At 46.5% G+C, this 24,368-nt stretch overlaps 2 protein-coding genes across 2 annotated transcripts in view; one reads left to right on the top strand and one right to left on the bottom strand.

Moving 5' to 3' along the window:
• LOC311000809 (dual specificity protein phosphatase 18) overlaps nt 1-24,368 on the top strand; it is a 255,469-nt gene that overhangs the window by 39,705 nt on the left and 191,396 nt on the right. The gene's annotated exons all lie outside the window — the stretch shown is intronic.
• mfn1a (mitofusin 1a) lies at nt 258-24,004 on the bottom strand (the record flags this gene model as incomplete). The annotated part of the gene is made up of 17 exons (XM_083991640.1): nt 258-318; nt 1,745-1,879; nt 3,219-3,415; nt 4,944-5,045; nt 5,661-5,872; nt 6,139-6,241; nt 8,264-8,368; nt 8,761-8,887; nt 12,113-12,234; nt 12,315-12,382; nt 13,955-14,117; nt 14,497-14,604; nt 14,765-14,873; nt 15,905-16,029; nt 18,028-18,190; nt 21,189-21,324; nt 23,890-24,004. The coding sequence occupies 17 exons, from the start codon at nt 24,002-24,004 to the stop codon at nt 258-260; spliced, it is 2,151 nt and encodes a 716-aa protein (XP_083847766.1).

The raw sequence follows: 24,368 nt of genomic DNA, 5'->3' as shown, positions 1-24,368 counted from the left end.
GAGTCTCTGGTTATCATTATTATTATGGGATGGCAGGACAGTCCAGCTGTGTCTCAGGTCTCCGTGGCAACCTCTGTCTGTTGTTCCTCGTGTCCATAATTAAAGGTTGGATACGTGAGTTATTATCGTTGATGACATCATCACTGCTGAACGCCGTGAGTCTGATGAAACGATGATGTCATCGCTGCAGCTACATCCTGGATTCTGATTGGTCCAAACTGGTCGTTAAGGTTTTACAGAGAGTCGTCGGGCCGAGGTCACTGCAGGTACTGGACAGAGAAAACCTCCAGCTGAGTCTCCAGGTCGGTGGCTCGGTTCCTGTAACAGATTCAGACCAGAGTGTTTTAAAGGGACAGTTCAACATTTTGTCAAATTGCCACCATTGCCATAATCCCTATAGTCATAGCAGTAGGTTCGTTACCTTTATTTGTCGGTGCAAGCTGTTTTTAGAACGGCGGAGCAGAGCCGTGAGCTGCTCAGAGCTACGCTACGGAGGCTCATTATGGGATTTCTTGGTTTCCCTCATCAAACTCATCAAATACACAATCCAACAACTCCACAACGCTCTGGTGGACAAGTTGTGAGCTGCACATTCACCACGCTATGAGATAATAACACAACGTTACCACACAGAGTTGTTGTAGAGGGAAATTCATGTAAAACCACTGATGCACGTTGCCTTCAGGGACAGTTTTTCATCAACAGTCTCTGTATTTCCCTCTAAAACAACTCTGTGTGGTAACATTGTGTTATTATCTCATAGCGTGGTGAATGTGCAGCTCACAACTTGTCCACCAGAGCGTTGTGGAGTTGTTGGATTGTGTATTTGATGAGTTTGATGAGGGAAACCAAGAAATCCCATAATGAGCCTCCGTAGCGTAGCTCTGAGCAGCTCACGGCTCTGCTCCGCCGTTCTAAAAACAGCTTGCACCGACAATTAAAGGTAACGAACCTACTGCTATGACTATAGGGATTATGGTGATGGGCCAATTTGACAAAATGTTGAACTATCCCTTTAAAGATGCAACGTTTGGGCAGTAAACATGTGGACAAAACAAACTATTCTGTTGTTGTTGAAGCTACAGCTTCAGATATAAGAGGTTGTAAAGGTTGTAATGCTCCTTTAGTGGATAACAAGCTGGTGAATACGAGTAAAAACAACAACAAGAAACTTTAAAGGGATAGTATCATTTTTTTTAAAGTGTGGTTGTATGATCTACAAATAGCCCCTAAGTACTTTAATTGCAGTAGAAGACTCTCTGCACTCCTCCCGTTAGCAACGCCAGCCCATAATAGCCCTGCCCAGAGATTTACAACATACAGTGTTGTGAACAGACCCAAAGAAACGGCCTATTTACTGTGTATTTTTTTTCAGGTAAAACCTCTTTTAGGCCGTGAAAATAGGCCGTTTCTTTGGGTCTGTTCACAACACTGTATGTTGTAAATCTCTGGGCAGGGCTATTATGGGCTGGCGTTGCTAACGGGAGGAGTGCAGAGAGTCTTCTACTGCAATTAAAGTACTTAGGGACTATTTGTAGATCATACAACCACACTTTAAAAAAATGATACTATCCCTTTAAAGATTCAAATATATATAGAATAATAATATAGAATATTTAACATAAGAAGCGTTAGAAATTTTAATCTGATTCAGGGGGAAGACTGACAGCCCCTAGGTCAGACCAGCTCACTGATGATGTCACGGCGGGGCGTTGCCGTGGCGACGGCGGTGGTCTGGTCTCACCTGAAGGCCTTGGACCTCCTCTGGATGTTCTCCAGCCTCTGGACCCTGAAGCTCAGCTGGCGGATGTTTCCCTCCAGCTCGGCCTCGCTCAGGTCCACACGCTGGGTCAGACGGCTGAAGGTGGAGGACAGCTCCCTGTAGAGATACACACAGAGAGACACACAGACACACACACACTGATGTCAGGGTTATTATAGTTAACTAACCCTAAAGGCCCGTCCTCACCGGAGACAGATCTTTCATGTGAATAATTCACCGACTGTGAATGTTACGCAACGAAAATGTGAAGAAAGAAAAAATTCTCGTGTGATACGAAGATACAATTTCTTAACAAAAAGTTCATCTTCAGAGGTCTGACAGAGGTTTCTCTGTCAGTGGATCCTGCTAAAAAGAAAAAGCCTTCCCGTTTGGCAGAAGGTCTGTTGGAGAAGAGAGAGAGAGACAAACGGTGGCAGTGGGAGGGGAGGGGCGGTTACACTGGGCCAGACGCCATGTTGAGGTGCCGCCGTATTGTTGTAATAATGCAGAAATCCTCTAGGGGGGCAATAGAAGGGATACGCCAACTTTTTAGGTAGTGTTAGTGTAGTGTTAGCCTGCCTCCACCTAAAGTCGCTAATTAGCTTACCCTTTAACCCTATAATAACCTTGGCCTTGGGGGCGGGGCCAGAAGGGGGCGTGGTCTGTGGGGGCGTAGCTAGACGGGGGCGTGGCCTTATCTGTAGACCTGCTGGCTGCAGGCGGCGGTGGTGGGGCTAGAAGGGGGTGTGGCCATTGGGGGCGTGGCTAGAAGGGGCGTGGTCGGATGGGGGCGGGGCTAGAAGGGGGCGGGGCCTTACCTGTAGACCTGCTGGCTGCAGGCGGGGCTAGATGGGGGCGTGGCCAGTGGGGGCGTGGCCTTACTTGGGGGGCGTGTCCTTACCTGTAGACCTGCTGGCTGCAGGCGGGGCTAGATGGGGGCGTGGCCAGTGGGGGCGTGGCCTTACTTGGGGGGCGTGTCCTTACCTGTAGACCTGCTGGCTGCAGGCGGGGCTAGAAGGGGGCGGGGCTAGGGGTCTTACCTGTAGACCTGCTGGCTGCAGGCGGCGGTGGTGGGGCTAGAAGGGGGTGTGGCCATTGGGGGCGTGGCTAGAAGGGGCGTGGTCGGATGGGGGCGGGGCTAGAAGGGGGCGGGGCCTTACCTGTAGACCTGCTGGCTGCAGGCGGGGCTAGATGGGGGCGTGGCCAGTGGGGGCGTGGCCTTACTTGGGGGGCGTGTCCTTACCTGTAGACCTGCTGGCTGCAGGCGGGGCTAGATGGGGGCGTGGCCAGTGGGGGCGTGGCCTTACTTGGGGGGCGTGTCCTTACCTGTAGACCTGCTGGCTGCAGGCGGGGCTAGAAGGGGGCGTGGCTAGAAGGGGGCGGGGCTAGGGGTCTTACCTGTAGACCTGCTGGCTGCAGGCGGGGCTATAGAAGGGGGCGGGGCTAGGGGTCTTACCTGTAGACCTGCTGGCTGCAGGCGGCGGCGGTGGCCGGGGCGGCGGCCCTCAGGCGGAACGCAGCGAGCTCCGTGAACTGTCTCTTTAGAGCGCGTTCTCTGCTGGCGTCCGTCCACGTCAGTCTCTCATACAGGTAGAGCAGAGAGTACAGGGACAGGGACAGAGCTATGATACGCCAGCCCACCGAGCGCCACACCTGAGACACACAACACAACAACACTGAGACACACAACACAACACACACCTGAGACACACATAAACAACGCCGTAACTCAAACTAAAATCCTCTGATTCACACAAACTAAAATACGCTCTCTAACGCCGGGTTTTGGTTGATACTAAGAGATGGAAACAGTTCTGTTAAATTAACTGACGTGGTCACTTAGCTCCCGTGTTTGCGGTTCACTCACAAGACAACAACATGGCGGACGGAGGACGAAACACCGTAGTAACTTTATTTAAACATTAATAAAGGAGAAAAACATCACTGCTATCCTATTGCCTGCTTGTCACTAAAGTTTGAAGTCCTCTCTCCATGGTGATATCCACACTCAGAGTCGGGAAGGCGGTAAAGCGTTTACAAGCTGGTTGCCATGACAACCTGCGGAAAACTCGCGCGACTTAGGAAACCTGCGCAAGTTTGTAGTTTTCACCAAAGTCCGTACTTTTAATGGAAACACACAGGATTCTAATTTATTTTAATGCACATTTCCCAGTGATTTGAATCACTTTGGATGGAAACATGGCTAGTGACATCAATCAATCAATCACCAAATTAAAGGTTGAATTTGGAGAATGTTTATTTAAAGTCCCAGTCTGTAACTTATTTGTCTTTTTCTGATCAAAAATCAAACATGTCTTTCATAAATCCGTATTTGACTGAAGGTGAATCACAGCTGCTACAAATGAAAGCTTTCTGGTTCCTTAGAATGAGTTGTTACAAGTCGTTACAAACACATAAGTGGGCGACGCACCGAACCGAGGCGGCCATGTTGCATCGTGACCGTAGGTAACCACGGAAACGGCCTGTTAAAACTGTCACCACTGTGTAGTGTGAGGAAGGACGGAGGCACTGGTGTTGCATTCAGGTGCAGTCAGGCAGACGGCCGTCGGCAAACCAACCGGATGTCATTTTACTAAAACAATACCACATCACCATGACAACATGTTGTCACAATACCACATCACCATGACAACATGTTGTCAGACCACTTGTTTATCCTGTTACATGCAGCGTCTGTTGTCTGTCTGACGTCTGCCTCATTTCACCTGAATGCAACATCAAGAATACGTTCAGATATGCAACCGCACCGCTAGATGGGGGGAATTCCTACGTACTATACCTTTAAAGCTATACTTTAAAAAAAACAAAACATCCACAGGGCGTTCAGAGGGAGCAGATCACGCTGTGGTGCAACACATCACTTGGCCTTTTATAATCTGATCGCAGGTTTGGTTCCCAGCCTCCACTCTCCCTGTAACAAGCTACACGTCATTTATCTAACATCACAACTAGGCTGTTTAATGAAGGTAGAGATGAAACACGAGGTAAATATCCTCCATAGTTCTTCTCCTCTGTGTCCTCTGATCAGAGCGGCGTCCCTAGCAACGGTGTGTTTTACTTAGCAACGGTCTGGAATGATTTCTCTGTTGTTGTAGTTCCTGTCCTGACCAGTAGGTGGAGCTGTTCAGCCTGTCATCTGTTCTACACCAACCAGACGTACCACTCCTCCGATCACCAGCACCGTCATGGAGGCGCGGGAGGTGACCGACACCAGGCCCGTTGCTATGGAAACCACCATCTCGTCCTTGAGGGCGGAGCCTTCCTGCAGAGACAGAGACAGAGGAGACAGGAAGTGACATCACAGCGTCACATCCAGGGCCTTTCCTTCAAAATAAAAGCACCCAGCTAATAAAATAAAATGCCGTTAAACTCTTTTTAATTTAAGGAAATATAATTTACAAGAAAGTCCCCGAGCCATTAAAGTAGAAGTAAGGTGAATGTTTGTGTTAATATAAGTCTTAAATAGTTGTATCTTCCGACAGCAATCACTTCTATAGAGTGTTTGGTCTGAAACACGGGTCTGTCAGTCACTCTGCTCTGCTCTGAGCCCAGGAGAAAACTTTCCTTGTATCCTACAACCTTTATCCAATGAGGAGAGAGAACGGCATAAAGGGGCAGTCCTCTCTGTGTGCAGCCAAGAGATGCGCCTGAATGTGGTGACGTAGGGACGAGGACCAATAGATCCATGACGAGGGCGGGGGCTGCTAACTCCATCGGCTGACAGGAAGTTAGACAAAACCACCGGATCACTGACTTTTAAGTTAACATTTAGCTTCTATTGTATTACAAGTTAATGTCTGTTTTATTAGTCTTATGTTGGTGAAACACTTTTATTTTGGTGAATATGGCGATTTCCATCTCCGTCGGCGACACCGACCTGCTGCCGAGTGCTCAGCGCCCGCTTGGCGTTGGCGACTCCGATGAAGCGCGTGACGAGCGCGGTCCAGCCCAGAGAGAACTGGAACTCGATGTTCTCCTGGAAGTCGGCGCAGAGTGCGGCGAGGCCGAGGTCGTAGGTCAGCTCGAAGGAGGAGGAGGAGGGGCACAGCTGCTCCTGGACCGACATGGACAGCAGAGGACGGACGCTGTCTGAGGGACAGGGAGAGACCGGGACGTCACAGACAGGAAGTGACGCCGACAAAGGCAAGGCAGTTTTATTAGTATAGCCCGTTGTTACCACCAGTTTGTCTCAAAGGGCTTTACATCCCATCATAACAACATCCTCTGTCCTTAGACCCTCACATCCACTGAGGAAAAACTCCATGGAAAACCCTTTTAACAGGGAAAACCAGGAGAAACCTCAGGGTGAGCAAACAGGAAGTGATGTAACAAACAGGAAGTGGTGCCGTAGTTACCGATCATCTGTTTCTGGGCGTCGGTGACGTCTTTGAGGACGCTGACGGAGCAACGGTGACACAAACCACCGACCAACCGCTCCTCCACGTGCTGCTGCAGCTTCTGAACACACACACAGGGGGAACTGTTAGCCTAGCTTAGCATATAGACTGGAAACAGGGGGAACTGTTAGCCTAGTTTAGCATAAAGACTGGAAACAATGGGAACTGTTAGCCTAGCTTAGCATAAAGACTGGAACCACTGGGAACTGTTAGCCTAGCTTAGCATAAAGACTGGAAACAGCGGGAACTGTTAGCCTAGCTTAGCATAAAGACTGGAAACAGGGGGAACTGTTAGCCTAGCTGAGCATAATGACTAGAAACAGGGGGAACTGTTAGCCTAGCTGAGCATAAAGACTGGAAACAGGGGGAACTGTTAGCCTAGCTTAGCATAAACACTGGAAACAGGGGGAACTGTTAGCCTAGCTTAGCATAAAGACTGGAACCACTGGGAACTGTTAGCCTAGTTTAGCATAAAGACTGGAAACAGGGGGAACTGTTAGCCTAGCTTAGCATAAAGACTGGAAATAGGGGGAACTGTTAGTCTAGCTTAGCATAAAGACTGGAAACAATGGGAACTGTTAGCCTAGCTTAGCATAAAGACCGGAAACATGGGGGAACTGTTGGCCTAGCTTAGCATAAAGACCGGAAACAGGGGGAACTGTTAGCCTAGCTTAGCAACAATGTGAACTGTTCGCCTAGCTTAGCATAAAGACTGGAACCACTGGGAACTGTTAGCTTAGCTTAGCATAAAGACCGGAAACAATGGGAACTGTTAGCCTAGCTTAGCATAAAGACTGGAAACAGGGTGAACTATTAGCCTAGCTTAGCATAAAGACTGGAAACAATAGGAACTATTAGCCTAGCTTAGCATAAAGCCTGGAAATAGGGGGAACTGTTAGCCTAGCTTAGCATAGAGACTGTAAGGGACAGTGTTATAAACCCTCTGACCCCCAGTTTACCAGCGCAGGACAAACTTAGCATCACGTCAGTTTGTGTCTGTCAGAGAGTTCATCTGAACGCACACAGTAAACTGGATTTGGAGTAAAGCAGATTAATCTGTCTGATGTTAGTCTTTGAGGAAACAGTAAAGTCTCTCTCTCTGTGTGTGTGTGTGTGTGTGTGTGTGTGTGTGTGTGTGTGTGTGTGTGTGTGTGTGTGTGTGTGTGTGTGTGTGTTCAGATGAACTCTCTGACAGACACAAACTGACGTGATGCTAAGTTTGTCCTGTGCTGGTAAACTGGAGGTCAGAGGGTTTATAACACTGTCCCTTACAGTCTCTATGCTAAGCTAGGCTAACAGTTCCCGCTGTTTCCAGTCTTTATGCTAAACTAGGCTAACAGTTCCCAGTGGTTCCAGTCTTTATGCTAAGCTAGGCTAACAGTTCCACCTGTTTCCAGGCTTTATGCTAAGCTAGGCTTATTCGTGTAATTAAAAAGGACAAAAAAGCCCAACGTAAATGTACCAGAGTTAGCAAATAGCTAATTTTCACCCGCTGTCCGCTGGCAGTTTACACGAAAAAGATTTCATTACAATGACACAAAACACAGATAAGACACAACATTGACAGATGAAGCAAATCAAACAGCACAACAAGTGAAGCACAGGGATCAGGAAGTACAAAGAAGTGCTCTAACAGGCGTTCAGAACAGACAACAAACCAAAAACTTGCAAAACACAGATAAGAGACAAAGAGATAGAATAAAGTGCCTTAGATTATAAAGTACGTTCAAGTGCAGTTTATCAATTAAAATTAACAGTGAGTGCAAGTTTGATTACTCTTCAGCCAGTTCCAGTTCCAGTCTTTATGCTAAGCTAGGCTAACAGTTCCACCCGTTTCCAGTCTTTATGCTAAGCTAGGCTAACAGTTCCCCCCGTTTCCAGTCTCTATGCTAAGCTAGGCTAACAGTTCCACCCGTTTCCAGTCTTTATGCTAAGCTAGGCTAACAGTTCCCCCCCGTTTCCAGTCTTTATGCTCAGCTAGGCTAACAGTTCCCAGTGGTTCCAGTCTTTATGCTCAGCTAGGCTAACAGTTCCCAGTGGTTCCAGTCTTTATGCTAAGCTAGGCTAACAGTGTGATACTCACAGTCTTGTAGAGCTGCAGAGTCTCTGGTGTCGGACTGAAGTCGGATCTGAACTCCTCGACCACGACAGGAAGAGACCGGATCTGATCGTACAGAGCTGAGGACACCTGAGGACGAGACATGATGAGACACGGTTAGACCTGAGGACGAGACATAGACAGTTACGGCGTGTTCACACCGGACGCGAGACAAATTTTTCGCGCGATAAGATTACATACAAAGTCAATGTACAGATGCAAATGGACGCGAATTTGTTACTTCGCGAAAACGCGAAATTCGCCCGTTCGCTCGAGTTCAAAATATTGAACTCAAGTGAAATATTCACGCGAATGCCGCGAGTAAAAACAAATATTCCAGCGGGCAAACTCGAGCGAGGCGAATATTTTACCCGCGCACGGTGTGAACGCACCGTTAGACCTGAGGACGAGACATGTCTCAGTGTCTCAGTCTCTGTCTCAGTGTCTCCGTGTCTCGTCCTGCTGTGAGCCGTGTCCTTCACCTTTGCAGCGACGTCCTCTGTCAGACTCTTGATCTTGTCCTTGACGTTGTCCGTCAGACGGTTGATCTGTCCTCGGACAAAGTCCAGCCGGTCCCTCTGCTCCTCGCGCTCCTCCAGGCAGCAGATCCTGTCACAGGTCAGAGGTCACAGGTCACAGTGAGACAGACACAGAGGTTGTGTCCAAAATCACTCCCTCATTCCCTCCTCTCTATCAAGTGACCAGTTGTTGTAGTGGTGTCTGAATGTTTAGTGATTATTAATGTTCACTATATAGTGACTGAATCTATCCCACAATTCACCGCGATATGTAGTGAACATCCAATGGTCACTAACTGGAGCAAGATATCCCATCATGCATTGCGGTCACGGATTGGCCGTTACCACAGCGGCCCAGAGCGACCGGTGTAGCTACCAAATAAATGCAAGTAGTGACCGGTGTAGCTACCGAATAAATGAAGTAGTGACCGGTGTAGCTACCAAATAAATGCAAGTAGTGACCGGTGTAGCTACCGAATAAATGCAGTAGTGACCGGTGTAGCTACCAAATAAATTAAGTAGTGACCGGTGTAGCTACCAAATAAATGCAGTAGTGACCGGTTTAGCTACCAAATAAATGCAGTAGTGACCGGTGTAGCTACCAAATAAATGCAGTAGCGACCGGTGCAGCTACCAAATAAATGCAAGTAGTGACTGGTGTAACTACCAAATAAATGCAAGTAGTGACCGGTGTAGCTACCAAATAAATGCAAGTAGTGACCGGTGTAGCTACCAAATGAATGAAGTAGTGACCGGTGTAACTACCAAATAAATGCAAGTAGTGACCGGTGTAGCTACCAAATAAATGAAGTAGTGACCTGTGTAGCTACCAAATAAATGCAAGTAGTGACCGGTGTAGCTACCAAATAAATGCAAGTAGTGACCGATGTAGCTACCAAATGAATGAAGTAGTGACCGGTGTAGCTACCAAATAAATGCAAGTAGTGACCGGTGTAGCTACCAAATAAATGCAAGTAGTGACCGGTGTAGCTACCAAATAAATGCAAGTAGTGACCGGTGTAGCTACCAAATGAATGAAGTAGTGACCGGTGTAGCTACCAAATAAATGCAAATAGTGACCGGTGTAGCTACCAAATAAATGCAAATAGTGACCGGTGTAGCTACCAAATAAATGCAAGTAGTGACCGGTGTGGCTACCAAATAAATGCAAGTAGTGACCCGTGTGGCTACCAAATAAATGAAGTAGTGACCGGTGTAGCTACCAAATAAATGCAAGTAGTGACCGGTGTAGCTACCAAATAAATGCAAATAGTGACCGGTGTGGCTACCAAATAAATGCAAGTAGTGACCGGTGTGGCTACCAAATAAATTAAGTAGTGACCGGTGTAGCTACCAAATAAATGCAAATAGTGACCGGTGTGGCTACCAAATAAATGCAAGTAGTGACCGGTGTGGCTACCAAATAAATGAAGTAGTGACCGGTGTAGCTACCAAATAAATGCAAATAGTGACCGGTGTGGCTACCAAATAAATGCAAGTAGTGACCGGTGTGGCTACCAAATAAATGCAGTAGCGACCGGTGTAGCTCCCAAATAAATGCAAGTAGTGACCGGTGTAGCTACCAAATAAATGCAAATAGTGACCGGTGTGGCTACCAAATAAATGCAAGTAGTGACCGGTGTAGCTACCAAATAAATGAAGTAGTGACCGGTGTAGCTACCAAATAAATGAAGTAGTGACCGGTGTAGCTACCAAATAAATGCAAATAGTGACCGGTGTAGCTACCAAATAAATGAAGTAGTGACCGGTGTGGCTACCAAATAAATGCAAGTAGTGACCGGTGTAGCCACCAAATAAATGCAAGTAGTGACCGGTGTGGCTACCAAATAAATGAAGTAGTGACCGGTGTAGCTACCAAATAGTGACCGGTGTAGCTACCAAATAAATGAAGTAGTGACCAGTGTAGCTACCAAATAAATGAAGTAGTGACCGGTGTAGCTACCAAATAAATGCAAGTAGTGACCGGTGTAGCTACCAAATAAATGCAAGTAGTGACCGGTGTGGCTACCAAATAAATGAAGTAGTGACCAGTGTAGCTACCAAATAAATGAAGTAGTGACCGGTGTAGCTACCAAATAATTGCAAGTAGTGACCGGTGTGGCTACCAAATAAATGAAGTAGTGACCAGTGTAGCTACCAAATAAATGAAGTAGTGACCGGTGTAGCTACCAAATAAATGCAAGTAGTGACCGGTGTAGCTACCAAATAAATGCAAGTAGTGACCGGTGTAACTACCAAATAAATGCAAGTAGTGACCGGTGTAGCTACCAAATAAATGAAGTAGTGACCGTTGTAGCTACCAAATAAATGCAAATAGTGACCGGTGTGGCTACCAAATAAATGAAGTAGTGACCGGTGTAGCTACCAAATAAATGCAAATAGTGACTGGTGTGGCTACCAAATAAATGCAAGTAGTGACCGGTGTGGCTACCAAATAAATGAAGTAGTGACAGGTGTAGCTACCAAATAAATTAAGTAGTGACCGGTGTAGCTACCAAATAAATTAAGTAGTGACCGGTGTAGCTACCAAATAAATGCAAATAGTGACCGGTGTAGCTACCAAATAAATGCAAGTAGTGACCGGTGTAGCTACCAAATAAATGCAAGTAGTGACAGGTGTAGCTACCAAATAAATGCAAATAGTGACCGGTGTAGCTACCAAATAAATGCAAATAGTGACCGGTGTAACTACCAAATAAATGCAAATAGTGACCGGTGTAACTACCAAATAAATGCAAGTGGTGACCGGTGTAGCTACCAAATAAATGAAGTAGTGACCGGTGTAGCTACCAAATAAATGCAAATAGTGACCGGTGTGGCTACCAAATAAATGCAAGTAGTGACCGGTGTGGCTACCAAATAAATGAAGTAGTGACCGGTGTAGCTACCAAATAAATGCAAATAGTGACCGGTGTGGCTACCAAATAAATGCAAGTAGTGACCGGTGTAGCTACCAAATAAATGCAAGTAGTGACTGGTGTAGCTACCAAATAAATGCAGTAGAGCAGCAGCCTCAATAAATGTGTCCAGCTGCCAGAGTTGTCCCGTCGCGGCTTTCACAGACTCCCACAACAAACGTCAGAGCAAATTTCCTAACAAGCGTTATAAACGGACCACAGGCTCGATGCTAATTTCTGTTAGCCCGTCTATGAGGTTTTACATTATACGTTAGCATTAAGCTAGCGGACTTTATGCTTAGTTGTGACACTGTGTGTTTTTTATTTGACCAGTGAGAGTGATTTAGGACACAACCACAGAGACGTGATTGGACGGTCGCTCAGCGTGTGTAGCTCACTTCCTGTCAGCGGAGGCGATGTTGATGGCGTCCATCACGGCCTTGATGGCCTCGGTGATCTGCCAGGCTCGGACCGTGTGCTGCTCAAACTTGGTCTTCACTGCAGACTGAGAGATGAACTCCTGCAGAGGTCACAGGTCACAGGTCAGAGGTCACCGGGGCTCACACACATCACCACACAGCTGAGGAATCGAACCTGTACCTCAAAGGTCCGCTCAAACCTCTGGAACTCCCTCAGCCTGTCGTGGAAACCTTCGGCCAGAGCGCCGCCTGCGGGAGGAAACAGGAAGTTCAGTCTGCTCAGGTGAGTCACAGTGATGCATTCTGGGACGTCGCTCATCGCCGTGACAACAAGGAAACACCCTGTGTCCCGTAGAGACTCGATCCAGAGCTGAAGTTCACCACATTCTAGTTCTAGTAGAGGAAGTGAATGTGGTTTCTGCATTGAAGAATCAGCTCTGTGACTAAAACACCAGTTTCTACTAGTACTACTACCAGTACTACTAAAGGTTTCTGATCCTTCCAAGTTTAGTTCAGTGAGATAATCTTCACATATGAACTCCTTTTCTACCGTATCTGAAGCTTAAAGGGACAACGAGGAGTTTTAGAAAAGGATTGGACAACAGCATTAAGACAGAATTGTGTGTGTCATTCAGTCGACAGATGAGTTTATACATCAATTTCCACAACAGGGCATGAAATGTATTTACACGCACTTGACAAAATAACTCACTCGCACTGCACCACCTAGGTTTTCCCATTAAAATTCGTAGGCGATCGTTATAGGCAACCTGAAGTTTGCGAATGCTTTCCTTTTTGAACTTAACCCACAAGGGGGCAGTAAGCTCTGAAGAGATTCATTTTAACATCATCAGAGCACCAGAAAACCTTCTGTATAATATTCTATATTATAGCTGTATGTTGTAAATCTCTGGGCAGGGCTATTATGGGCTGGCGTTGCTAACGGGAGGAGTGCAGAGAGTCTTCTACTGCAATTAAAGTACTTAGGGGCTATTTGGAGATCATACAACCCCACTTTAAAAAAATGATACTATCCCTTTAAAATAAAACATTGAAAAAAAGCAAAATAAAGAAAGAGTAGTAGTGAGTGTGTCTGTGTAGTGAGAGGAGCATCCTCTGGCTGTCCCTCCCCTGTCTTACATGTCTCATCTGTCTCACCTGTCTCACCTGTCTCACCTGTCTCACCTGTCTGGGGCATGCCCTGCGCCTGCTGCATGTCTCACCTGTCTCACCTGTCTCACCTGTCTGGGGCATGCCCTGCGCCTGCTGCATGTCTCACCTGTCTCACCTGTCTCACCTGTCTGGGGCATGCCCTGCGCCTGCTGCATGTCTCACCTGTCTCACCTGTCTCACCTGTCTGGGGCATGCCCTGCGCCTGCTGCATGCCTCACCTGTCTCACCTGTCTCGGGCATGCCCTGCGCCTGCTGCATGTCTCACCTGTCTCACCTGTCTCGGGCATGCCCTGCGCCTGCTGCATGTCTCACCTGTCTCACCTGTCTCACCTGTCTGGGGCATGCCCTGCGCCTGCTGCATGCCTCACCTGTCTCACCTGTCTCGGGCATGCCCTGCGCCTGCTGCATGCCTCACCTGTCTCACCTGTCTCGGGCATGCCCTGCGCCTGCTGCATGTCTCACCTGTCTCACCTGTCTCACCTGTCTCACCTGTCTCACCTGTCTCGGGCATGCCCTGCGCCTGCTGCATGTCTCACCTGTCTCACCTGTCTCGGGCATGCCCTGCGCCTGCTGCATGTCTCACCTGTCTCACCTGTCTCGGGCATGCCCTGCGCCTGCTGCATGTCTCACCTGTCTCACCTGTCTCACCTGTCTCACCTGTCTCGGGCATGCCCTGCGCCTGCTGCATGCGGGAGCTCAGGACTTCTCTGGCGGAGACGAAGAAGATGCGCCCCGGGGCCTCGTCCAGTCCCACCACCCTCAGCTCCTCGGCCAGGAAGCTGACGCAGCGGTCCAGGTGCTGCTTCCTCACCTGGCAGAGCAGAGAGGGGGCGGAGCCTCAGACACACACTCATCACCTCATCATCATCATCACACACACCGAAGATCCTCTATTTACCAAGATTCTCCAAGAGAGGCTGTTTCAATCATAGAAATGGTTTCACTTAGCTGCACTTAGTTTTAATTTTTGTATGAACAATCAATTTTTTTTACTGAACAACAAAAACATGAATGTTGAGTAAAATGTTACCTTTAATTTTGTAAATTTCGAATTTATTCCCATTTATACCTATACTATATTCCCGTTAATTCCCATATATTCCCGTTAATTCCCATGGAAAGTTTCCAACTTTGAAAATTCCTGGAATTTTGCAACCCTAGTAGTCAGATACACACATACACTCTCTCACCTCGTCGATGTACTCGGGCTCGCTCACCGAGGCGTCCCATCTGTTGTGCAGGATGAAGATGTTTGGTTTTGAAATCCTCTCGCTGACTTTGTGGAAGAAAAGTTTCTCCTGCGAGACGAGAAGAAGAAACAGATCAAATCAACAGGTAATTTATTTTATTAATATATATTATTGATAATTAATTATCAATAATCACTCATCAATCAACAGGTAATTATCAATAATCACTCATCAATTAACAGCCAACGAGGTCGTCTCTTCTCTTCACCGTGTTCATCAGAGTCGACTCGGCGTTTCCCACCAGGACGAAGACGTCGGCGTCCAGACAGAACCGATCGATCCAGCTGTCCAGCTCCAAGGTCACGTCGGTGCCAGGGCTGGTCAGAGGTCAAAGGTCAAAGGTCAGAGGTCAAAGGTCAGAGGTCAGAGGTCAGAGGTCACAAGTCACACACTGCAAAAACTCGACATCTTTCCAAGAATATTTGTCTTATTTCTTGTCAAAATGTCTCATTTCTAGTCAAAACTAATCTCTTTCCACTTAAAATAAGACTCATCACCTAAAAATGAACTTGTTTTTAGATCATTTTCACTTGTTTCAAACAAATTTTCACTTGAAATAAATAGAAAAATCTGCCAGTGAAAGCAAGTTTTTTGTGCTTGTAATAAGAAAGAAAAACTTGCTCCACTATCAGATTTTTCTACTTATTTCAAGTGAAAATCTGCTTGAAAGAAGTAAAAAGTGTCTAAAAACAAGCTGCTTTTAATGTGATGAGTCTTATTTTAAGTAGAATGAGATTTGTTTTGACTAGAAATAAGACAAATATTCTTGGTAAGATTTTTGAGTTTTTGCAGTGCAGTTGGTCGTGAGTCTGATGCTGCGTTCAAGACGACTGGGAAATCTGAGTCTCCCAGTTAGAAACTCAGATGTCCAACTTCAAACCGCACCACAAACATGTTAGACCAGGACAAACTCAGCTTTATTTCCCCCAAAACTAATTATCAACATTATCTCCTGTCAGGATTTAACACATTAATGTAGGCTATGACTACATTTATCGCCATGTGTGTTTGTTTACAACAGAACAGCTGTAGTGAGAACACGTGGACTGTTATTGTGCGTCTAAAGCAGCGACGGCCGTGATTAAGTAGTGAGTCGATGGTCCGCCGCTACTTAATTCACTAGGAAATCCAGGCGTTACGTTATCGGGTAACGTATAACGATATGGACAGATATTACAGGTTAAAATTGATTCTCTCAGTGAAGTCGGGGTAGATTTTTTTCTCCGACTTCAGGTGGCGTTAGATTGCACTTTTTCAAGTAGGAGGTTGAGAAGATCTGAGTTGCGACTTGTCTTGAACGCAGCAGCGTGACGTCAGGGACAGTGAGGTGAGACAGGTGAGACGTTACCTGTCCATCAGCACCAGGTCGTCCCTCAGCAGAGCGCAGCGGCTTTTAGGCCAGAACACTTTGACCAGGCTGCCAGAGTCCAGGGTGGGGTCCATGTGCAGAGCATGAGCCAGCTGGTTCACTGTCTGGGGGGGGGGGGGGGCATAGTGAGGTCACAGTGAGGTCATAATGAAGTTATAACAAAGTGACAATGACTGTCCCTAAATGTGCATCTGCCCCTTTAAAGGGATACGCCAACATTTTTTTTCGTGTCTTGCCTCACTCCCAAGTCCATGACCAGCAGATAGACACCATCCTTTCCACTGTGCTGCAGTAACAAGGGAGATAGAGCCGTATCGCCGTAATTAGCTTAGCTCAAACACTGGAAGTGTATGGGTAGTGTTAGCTAACACTACCCATACACTTCCAGTGTTTGAGCTAAGCTAATTAGTGACTTTAGGTGGAGGCAGGCTAACACTACCCATACACTTCCAGTGTTTGAGCTAAGCTAATTAGCGACTTTAGGTGGAGGCAGGCTAACACTACCCATACACTTCCAGTGTTTGAGCTAAGCTAATTAGTGACTTTAGGTGGAGGCAGGCTAACACTACCCATACACTTCCAGTGTTTGAGCTAAGCTAATTAGCGACTTTAGGTGGAGGCAGGCTAACACTACCCATACACTTCCAGTGTTTGAGCTAAGCTAATTAGTGACTTTAGGTGGAGGCAGGCTAACACTACCTATACACTTCCAGTGTTTGAGCTAAGCTAATTAGTGACTTTAGGTGGAGGCAGGCTAACACTACCCATACACTTCCAGTGTTTGAGCTAAGCTAATTAGCGACTTTAGGTGGAGGCAGGCTAACACTACCCATACACTTCCAGTGTTTGAGCTAAGCTAATTAGTGACTTTAGGTGGAGGCAGGCTAACACTACCCATACACTTCCAGTGTTTGAGCTAAGCTAATTAGCGACTTTAGGTGGAGGCAGGCTAACACTACCCATACACTTCCAGTGTTTGAGCTAAGCTAATTAGTGACTTTAGGTGGAGGCAGGCTAACACTACCTATACACTTCCAGTGTTTGAGCTAAGCTAATTAGTGACTTTAGGTGGAGGCAGGCTAACACTACCTATACACTTCCAGCGTTTGAGCTAAGCTAATTAGTGACTTTAGGTGGAGGCAGGCTAACACTACCCATACACTTCCAGTGTTTGGGCTAAGATAATTACGGCGATACGGCTCTATCTCCCTTGTTACTGCACGCACAGTAGAAAGGATGGTGTCTATCTGCTGGTCATGGACTCGGGAGTAAGGCAAGACACGGGAAAAAAAAAGAAAATGTTGGTTTATCCTAGGGCTGCCCCCGACCAAAGATTTTGTTGGTCGACCAGTAGTCGTCACTTATGGCGATTAGTCGACTAATCGACCCCCCACCTTGAGGGAAATTTTTTTTTTTTTTATAATTTTTTTTTTTTTTTTTTTTTTTTGCCCGCGGTCAGGTTGAGAATTAATTAATTACTGCTCGTGACTCCGGCCGTGTTGGGTCCGAGATTCAACAACAAGCCGGTCGGGTTTCACCGTTATTACCGGCAGAATGCCCATTTATCACCAATAAACAGTAGATGAGGAGGGTAAAAAGTTACTGAGCTCAGGCTGTGTGACGGGGGTGCGGGGTGGGGGTCCGCGGCGTGGAGCGGTGCGGGCATAGACATGTCTATGGGTGGGGGTCTCTGACTGCAGCGGGGACCATCATGGATCCGCTCCATGACACTGAGACTGACCGCCGGTGAGCGCTGTGGGACGGGACCGGGGCTCAGACAGCACCCGCTAACGGTGACAGCGGTGATACGAGAGAGAGAGACTGCCGTGCCTTGTAAAAAAAAAAAAAAAAAAAAGTGTCACGTCACGACTTCCTGTATCTGGCCCTTCAAAATAAAAGCCCCATAACCTTTCCTATACAGTTCAGTCATTGATGTTGGCTTAATTTTGACAAGACACGGCTCCAAATGTTTTTGTTTTTTTTCCTGCGACCAATCGACCAATGAAATTTTGGTCGGCTAATGATTTTTTGGTCGACCAGTGCTTGGTCGACTATTTGGGGGCAGCCCTAGTTTATCCCTTTAAGGCCTCTCTGTGACGTACAGCGACGCTCCTCCTCTCGTTGGACGCCTCGGTGGTCAGGTAGGCCTCGTCCCCGTCCGTCCCCTCCACGCGCAGGAAGCAGTTGGTGGTGTGTCCGATGCCGCTGGGCAGCACGCGGTCCCTCAGCATGGCGTTGATCACCGTGCTCTTCCCGTTGCTGGTCCTGGACCAGCACAGACACACACCAGGTGAGACTGCTGCTCACCTGAGTCATCACCTTTTTTTTTTTTTGCCTTTATTTAAAGGGACAATGAGGAGTTTTGGAAAAGCGAAGTGTTTCCACACTACATTTATGAGCCTCCGCACCGTGAAATTCTTTGACCGGCGCAAGACAGACTCATGTTTTCATTCATCAAGAATTAAAGGGCAACTTCGGTTTTTTTCAACCTGGGCCCTGTTTTCATATGTTTTTCTGTATATGTGAGTAATGGATAATACTTTTATTGACTTGGCTGCAGTATTGAGCCGGGCAGGCAGCCTGCAGCCCAGCTAACACTCTTCAACTGGGCAAGTGGCTCCCATCAAAGTTCACACACTGACAGGCTCAGATAGTTACAATGAGTGTCCGACAACAAACTAGAAAGGAGAAATTAATTTATGTCTCTACCTTTAGCACGTCTCTTCTTTGACTGGCAGTAGTATTAGCATTCATTTGTAGCACAGCTAACTGTTAGCCCTAACTTGTGAAAGCTGCATGAAGAGCAGCCCAACATTTTGTTGTTACAATCTGGAAATGCTCCGGTCGTCTCTCTTCACCTCAGTCAGGTAACAGTTTCCCCACTGGTGTTTTGCTGCGAGTTATCGCGAGATTTCAGAATGAGATTTCTGGCGTGGTAAGATTTGGACACAGATCACAACAAACAGCGACCTCCAGCTGAAGGTAGAGACTATTACGTTCATTTCTCCTTTCTAGTATGTAACTATCTGAGCCTGTCAGTGTGAAAAAAATGCCCGTTTATAGGGCGAACTTTGACGGGAGCCACTTGCCCCGTGGTAGAGCGTTAGCTGGGCTGCAGGCTGCCTGCCCGCCTCAATACTGCAGCCACCTCAATAAAAGTATTATCCATCACTCACATATACAGAAAAACATATGAAAACAGGGCCCAGGTTGAAAAAAACCCAAGTTGCCCTTTAAAGTCAGAGGTTGGAAGACGATCACATACCGTCGTAGTTCCCACCATAAACGGAGATTCGGCGGCGTTATTCTCATGACTCGCCACGAAACCGAAAGTAAAGAAACGCTGGTCGGCTCGCCCAGCATTTCCACCACCACTAATAATAACAAAATAACCATAGAGACAAAACCATAGATTTATCTAAAATGGACCATTAACAAGTGGTGACGTAGATTCATCCACATTAATATCAGACTTTTAAATAACCAAATAGAAACTCCTCGTTGTCCCTTTAATGGTCATTTCCCAGTAATTGGAATCACTCTGGATGGGAACGTGGCTCGTATCTCCTGCAGCCGCTCGCTGTTCCAGAGAAACTCCGAGCAGCCATTACATCATGCAGCTGATTGCATCATCTGACAGTTATTACATCATCGCAGCAGAGTGTCGGTGATGTCGTCAGCAGCTGCTGAATCTCAGATAAACTTCCTCTGAGGCGACGGTTCGTTCTGAGTTTATCTGCTGCACCACACTCCACCAATCAGAGCAGGCGTCCAGCCACACACACACACACACACACACACACACACACACACACACACACACACACACACACACACACACACACACACACACACACACACACAGTCTCTCACGGATGTATTGATTAAAGGGACAATGAGGAGTTTTGGAAAAGTGAAAGTACACTGCAAAAACTCTTATATCTTACCAATAATATTTGTCTTATTTCAAGTCAAAATGTAACTTCTAGTCAAAACAAATCTCATTCTACGTAAAGTAAAACTCATCACCTAAAAATCAACTTGTTTTCAGATCATTTTCACTTGTTTCAAACATATTTTCAATTGAAATAAGTAGAAAAATCTGATAGTGGAGCAAGTTTTTCTTTCTTATTACAAGCACAAAAAACTTACTTTCACTGGCAGATTTTTCTACTTATTTCAATTGAAAATTAGTTCGAAACAAGTGAAAATGATCTAAAAACAAGTTCATTTTTAGATGATGAGTCTTATTTTAAGTGGAAAGAGATTAGTTTTGACTAGAAATGAGACATTTGGACAAGAAATAAGACAAATATTCTTGGAAAGATTTTCAGTTTTTGCAGGGAAACGCTGGTCGGCTCGCCCAGCATTTCCACCACCACTAATAATAACAAAATAACCATAGAGACAAAACCATAGATTTATCTAAAATGGGCCATTAACAAGTGGTAACGTAGATTCATCCACATTAATAGCTAATAGCTTCCTCCTCTCTTCTGATTGGCTGCTGTTCCTAGAGCTCCAGAGAGAAGCTGAGAGAGGAGATTCTAGACAATTTAACAAGAAAGAAACAACAGCATAAAAACAGTAAAGCAGATGTGCAGGTGAGATTAAAGAAACCTCATAAAAACAAGAAATAAAAGACCACAACAATAGACAAAACAAACAAAACATAAAAGTATGAAATCAGAAAACAAAAGTAATTCAAAAATCACAATATAGAACATAGACACGTTAAAGGGATAGTTCACCCAAAATTGAATATTTCAATATATATATATTTCAATCTTGTTTTGTAGCGGAAGCTTCTCGAAGCTCCTCTTCCCAGTTCGTCCAAATTTGACGAACCGGGAAGCTCCTCTTCCCGGTTCGTCAAATTTGGACGAACTGGGAAGAGGAGCTTCCAGAAGCTTCCACTACAAACAAGATTGAAATATAGACTTATTTAATTTTTTTCGGGACAATTTCTCATGTCGGGGCTTCAATACCAGAGGGACATTACATACGAGCAGCATGGAGGTATTAGGATGTTTTTTGGTGTGTCTTTTTGTTATGAAGACAGTTGGTATCCATTTGCAACCGTCATATGGACATGCACTGCTACGCCGAGACCCCCTGTAACTCAGAGAAGCCACGGAGGACTCTGAAACTTCTCCCAGCCCTTAGTCCACATGAGGGGGAGGAGATCATGAGTGACATTTCAATTTTGGATGAACTATCCCCTTTAACGTATGAACAGAAACAGTGATTGATTGGTACCGACCTGCCGAAGAAGGCCACCTTCATGTGCCTGCGCAGCAGGACGTCTCTGATGGTGGACAGCTTGGTGGCGCAGCTCTGCAGCTCCAGACTCTGCTGCTCCACGGCAACGGGGCCCAGCTCGGCCCCTCGCCACGCCTCTGACATCATCACCACACAACCAATCACAGGTCAGCATCAGCAGCCACGCCTCTGACATCACCACCACACAACCAATCACAGGTCAGGTCAGCAGCCACGCCTCTGACATCACCACCACACAACCAATCACAGGTCAGAGGTCAGCAGCCACGCCTCTGACATCACCACCACACAACCAATCACAGGTCAGAGGTCAGGCCACTTCACCTGCTGCTGCGCCTCGCACGGAGACGACTGGTTTTCACCTGCAAACTGACCATGCTAACTGGCTAACTGAACGTGCTAACTGGCTAACTGACCATGCTAACTGGCTAACTGAACGTGCTAACTGGCTAACTGACCATGCTAACTGGCTAACTGAACGTGCTAACTGGCTAACTGACCATAGACCAGAGCGGCATTTTTATGCAAATGAGAATGACTGATGCATCCTGGGTAATTTAGGGGCAGCGCCCGGCATCCCTCCATTGAAAAGTTCAGCCTAACTGGCTTGACTAACTAAGTACCAAAAGTTGTCTATTAACAGGCTATTTACCATAGACTGTAAAGAGAATGGACGTAGCGTCCGTGACGTCACCCATTGGTTTGGGGGAGTCTGTTTTGTGCCGCTACTACGGGGGTTTGAGCCGCGCCATGTTGGATTCTACTTGCCATATTTGGAGCGGTGCGGCCGTTAGCCGGCCGAGAACCCGCCCACTGGCCTCGAAGCAGCGGTCTCCGGACCTGTCACTCAACGGTTCTGCTCCCTAATTGGCCAGAATTTTAAACCTAATAACAGTAAAACGGTAGAGTTTAAAAAAAATTCACCCCCCTCAGAGTGTGTGCGGGGGTAGAAACTATCGATTGAGACCAAAAAACGTAATGGTACCAGGCTTTGATCATGTTTATTGAGGATGTAAAGTCGGCTATTTTAACATAGGGGTCTATGGAGAATGCTGCTTTCTGACACCAGCCCCCAGAGGAAGAAGAGGGGATTACAGTTTGTTGAACGAGGAAGTGACTTCACTTCTCAGACCCACAACTGCCTCCTTGCTATTTACAGACAACACTTAGCCAAAACCTCCCGGTGATTCCACCAAATACGTGTAGATGTCTGGGTCAGACATTTCTGGCCACTGTGTGGAGTCATTGATCATTGTGGGAGGCTAAAGGAGCATACCGCTAGATTCATTCATTGTAATTTTTCAAGATAGCGTGAACGGTGGGTTTCAAAGAGGCTGTCAGAATAATTATGAGACATAGTGCTACAAAAGAAACACAAAATAAAACATTCAAATTGATTGTTAGTTAGTCTACGCTCCATCAAAACACAAAAAGCCACTGAGTGCAATTTAAAAATGCCGGGCGCTGCCCCTAAATTACCCAGGATGCATCAGTCATTCTCATTTGCATAAAGATGCCGCTCTGGTCTATGCTTACTGGCTAACTGACCATGCTAACTGGATAATTGAACAAGCCAACATGCTAACTGAACATGCCATCATCGCCACACAACCAACCACAGGTCAGCCACGCCTCTGACATCATCACCTGCTGCTCCGCCACCACGGAGACGACTGGCATTCACCTGTCGCTGCTGAGGCTATTGGTATGCTAACTTAACATGCTAACTGGCTAACTGAACATGCTAACTGGCAAACTGACCATGCTAACTGACAAACAGAACATGCTAACTGACCATGCTAACTGACCTTAACTGGCTAACTGACCATGCTAACTGGCTAACTGACCATGCTTACTGGCAAATGAACATGCTAACTGGCTAACTGACCTTACTAACTGGCTAACTGACCATGCTAACTGGCTAACTGACCATGCTTACTGGCTAACTGACCTTACTAACTGGCTAACTGACCATGCTAACTGGCAAACTGACCATGCTTACTAGCTAACTGACCATGCTAACTGGCTAACTGAACAAGCTAATATGCTAACTGAACATGGTAACTAAACAGGCTAACTTAACATGCTTTATAAACAGGATAACTGGCTAACTGAACGTGCTAACTGAGGCTGTATTTGAAACCGCATACTGTCCTGCTAGTCCGTACTGATTTGGCCTAAATGTCGTATGTAAACAAAAGCAAAATCTGCAGTTTGTGAAAAATTCCTGAATGTCGTACTGATTCTGAAAAAAATCTCCAGTATCTAACCAGTCTACGTACTGTAGGCTATCCCACAATGCAATGCTCCCATGACCGCTAACCCTAACACGGTTTAGAGTAGTGAAGTAGCCTATCTTTGCCATGTAGCTACCGTAAAATAAAACTTAATGCAGACTGATGTGTTCATTGTAAAACATTTACTTATTGATGTAAATGTGGTGTCCAGTTCACACAGGAAGCTTCACTTTTCATTCAGACAGACAACTAATCAAAGAGACCAACATTTATCTCCTAAAAAGAATTAAGTTTGCCGTGAAATGCATTGTGGGAAACTTGTATACTGCAGGCCTATAGGCTACTGCAGTTACATTCATACTCCTGCACCTGAGCTACAACTGAGTACTGTGTGTGTGTGTGTGTGTGTGTGTGTGTGTTTGTGTGTGTGTGTGTGTTTCTGACCATCCACGAAGGCAGAGCCGTCTCTCACAAAGTCCAGCAGCTGATCGAAGATGGAGGCGATTGAACGTTTTGCTACGACAAAACGCCGCAGAGGGGACGGGTCCTCAGCGTCCATGACACCTACACACACACACACACACACACACACACACACACACACACACACACACACACACACACACACAGGTTTATATTAGGACATAATGACACAATTGACCCTTTGTTGGCCTTCTGATTGGTCTGCTGATCCACCAATCAGAGCGCTGCCTTCTCCCCATGTCACTGCGTGTTCGCGCGTCGAGATTACATGTAAAGTCAATGCACAGACGTGATTAGACGCAAAATCGCTCCGGGCGCCGCGATACGCGCGTCACACGCGACGCGATGCCGCGAAAATCGCGTCAACGCGCGAGTTGAAAATATTGAACTTTTGATGCGACATCGCGTGACGCCGTGACGCGACAGCCTATCAGCGTTGA

The sequence above is a fragment of the Trachurus trachurus genome (genome assembly GCF_905171665.1).
Source record: "Trachurus trachurus genome assembly, chromosome: 17".
NCBI lineage: Eukaryota > Metazoa > Chordata > Actinopteri > Carangiformes > Carangidae > Trachurus > Trachurus trachurus.
The sequence above is the reverse complement of the archived record's forward strand: the minus strand, read 5'-3'. Positions and strand labels throughout refer to the sequence as shown.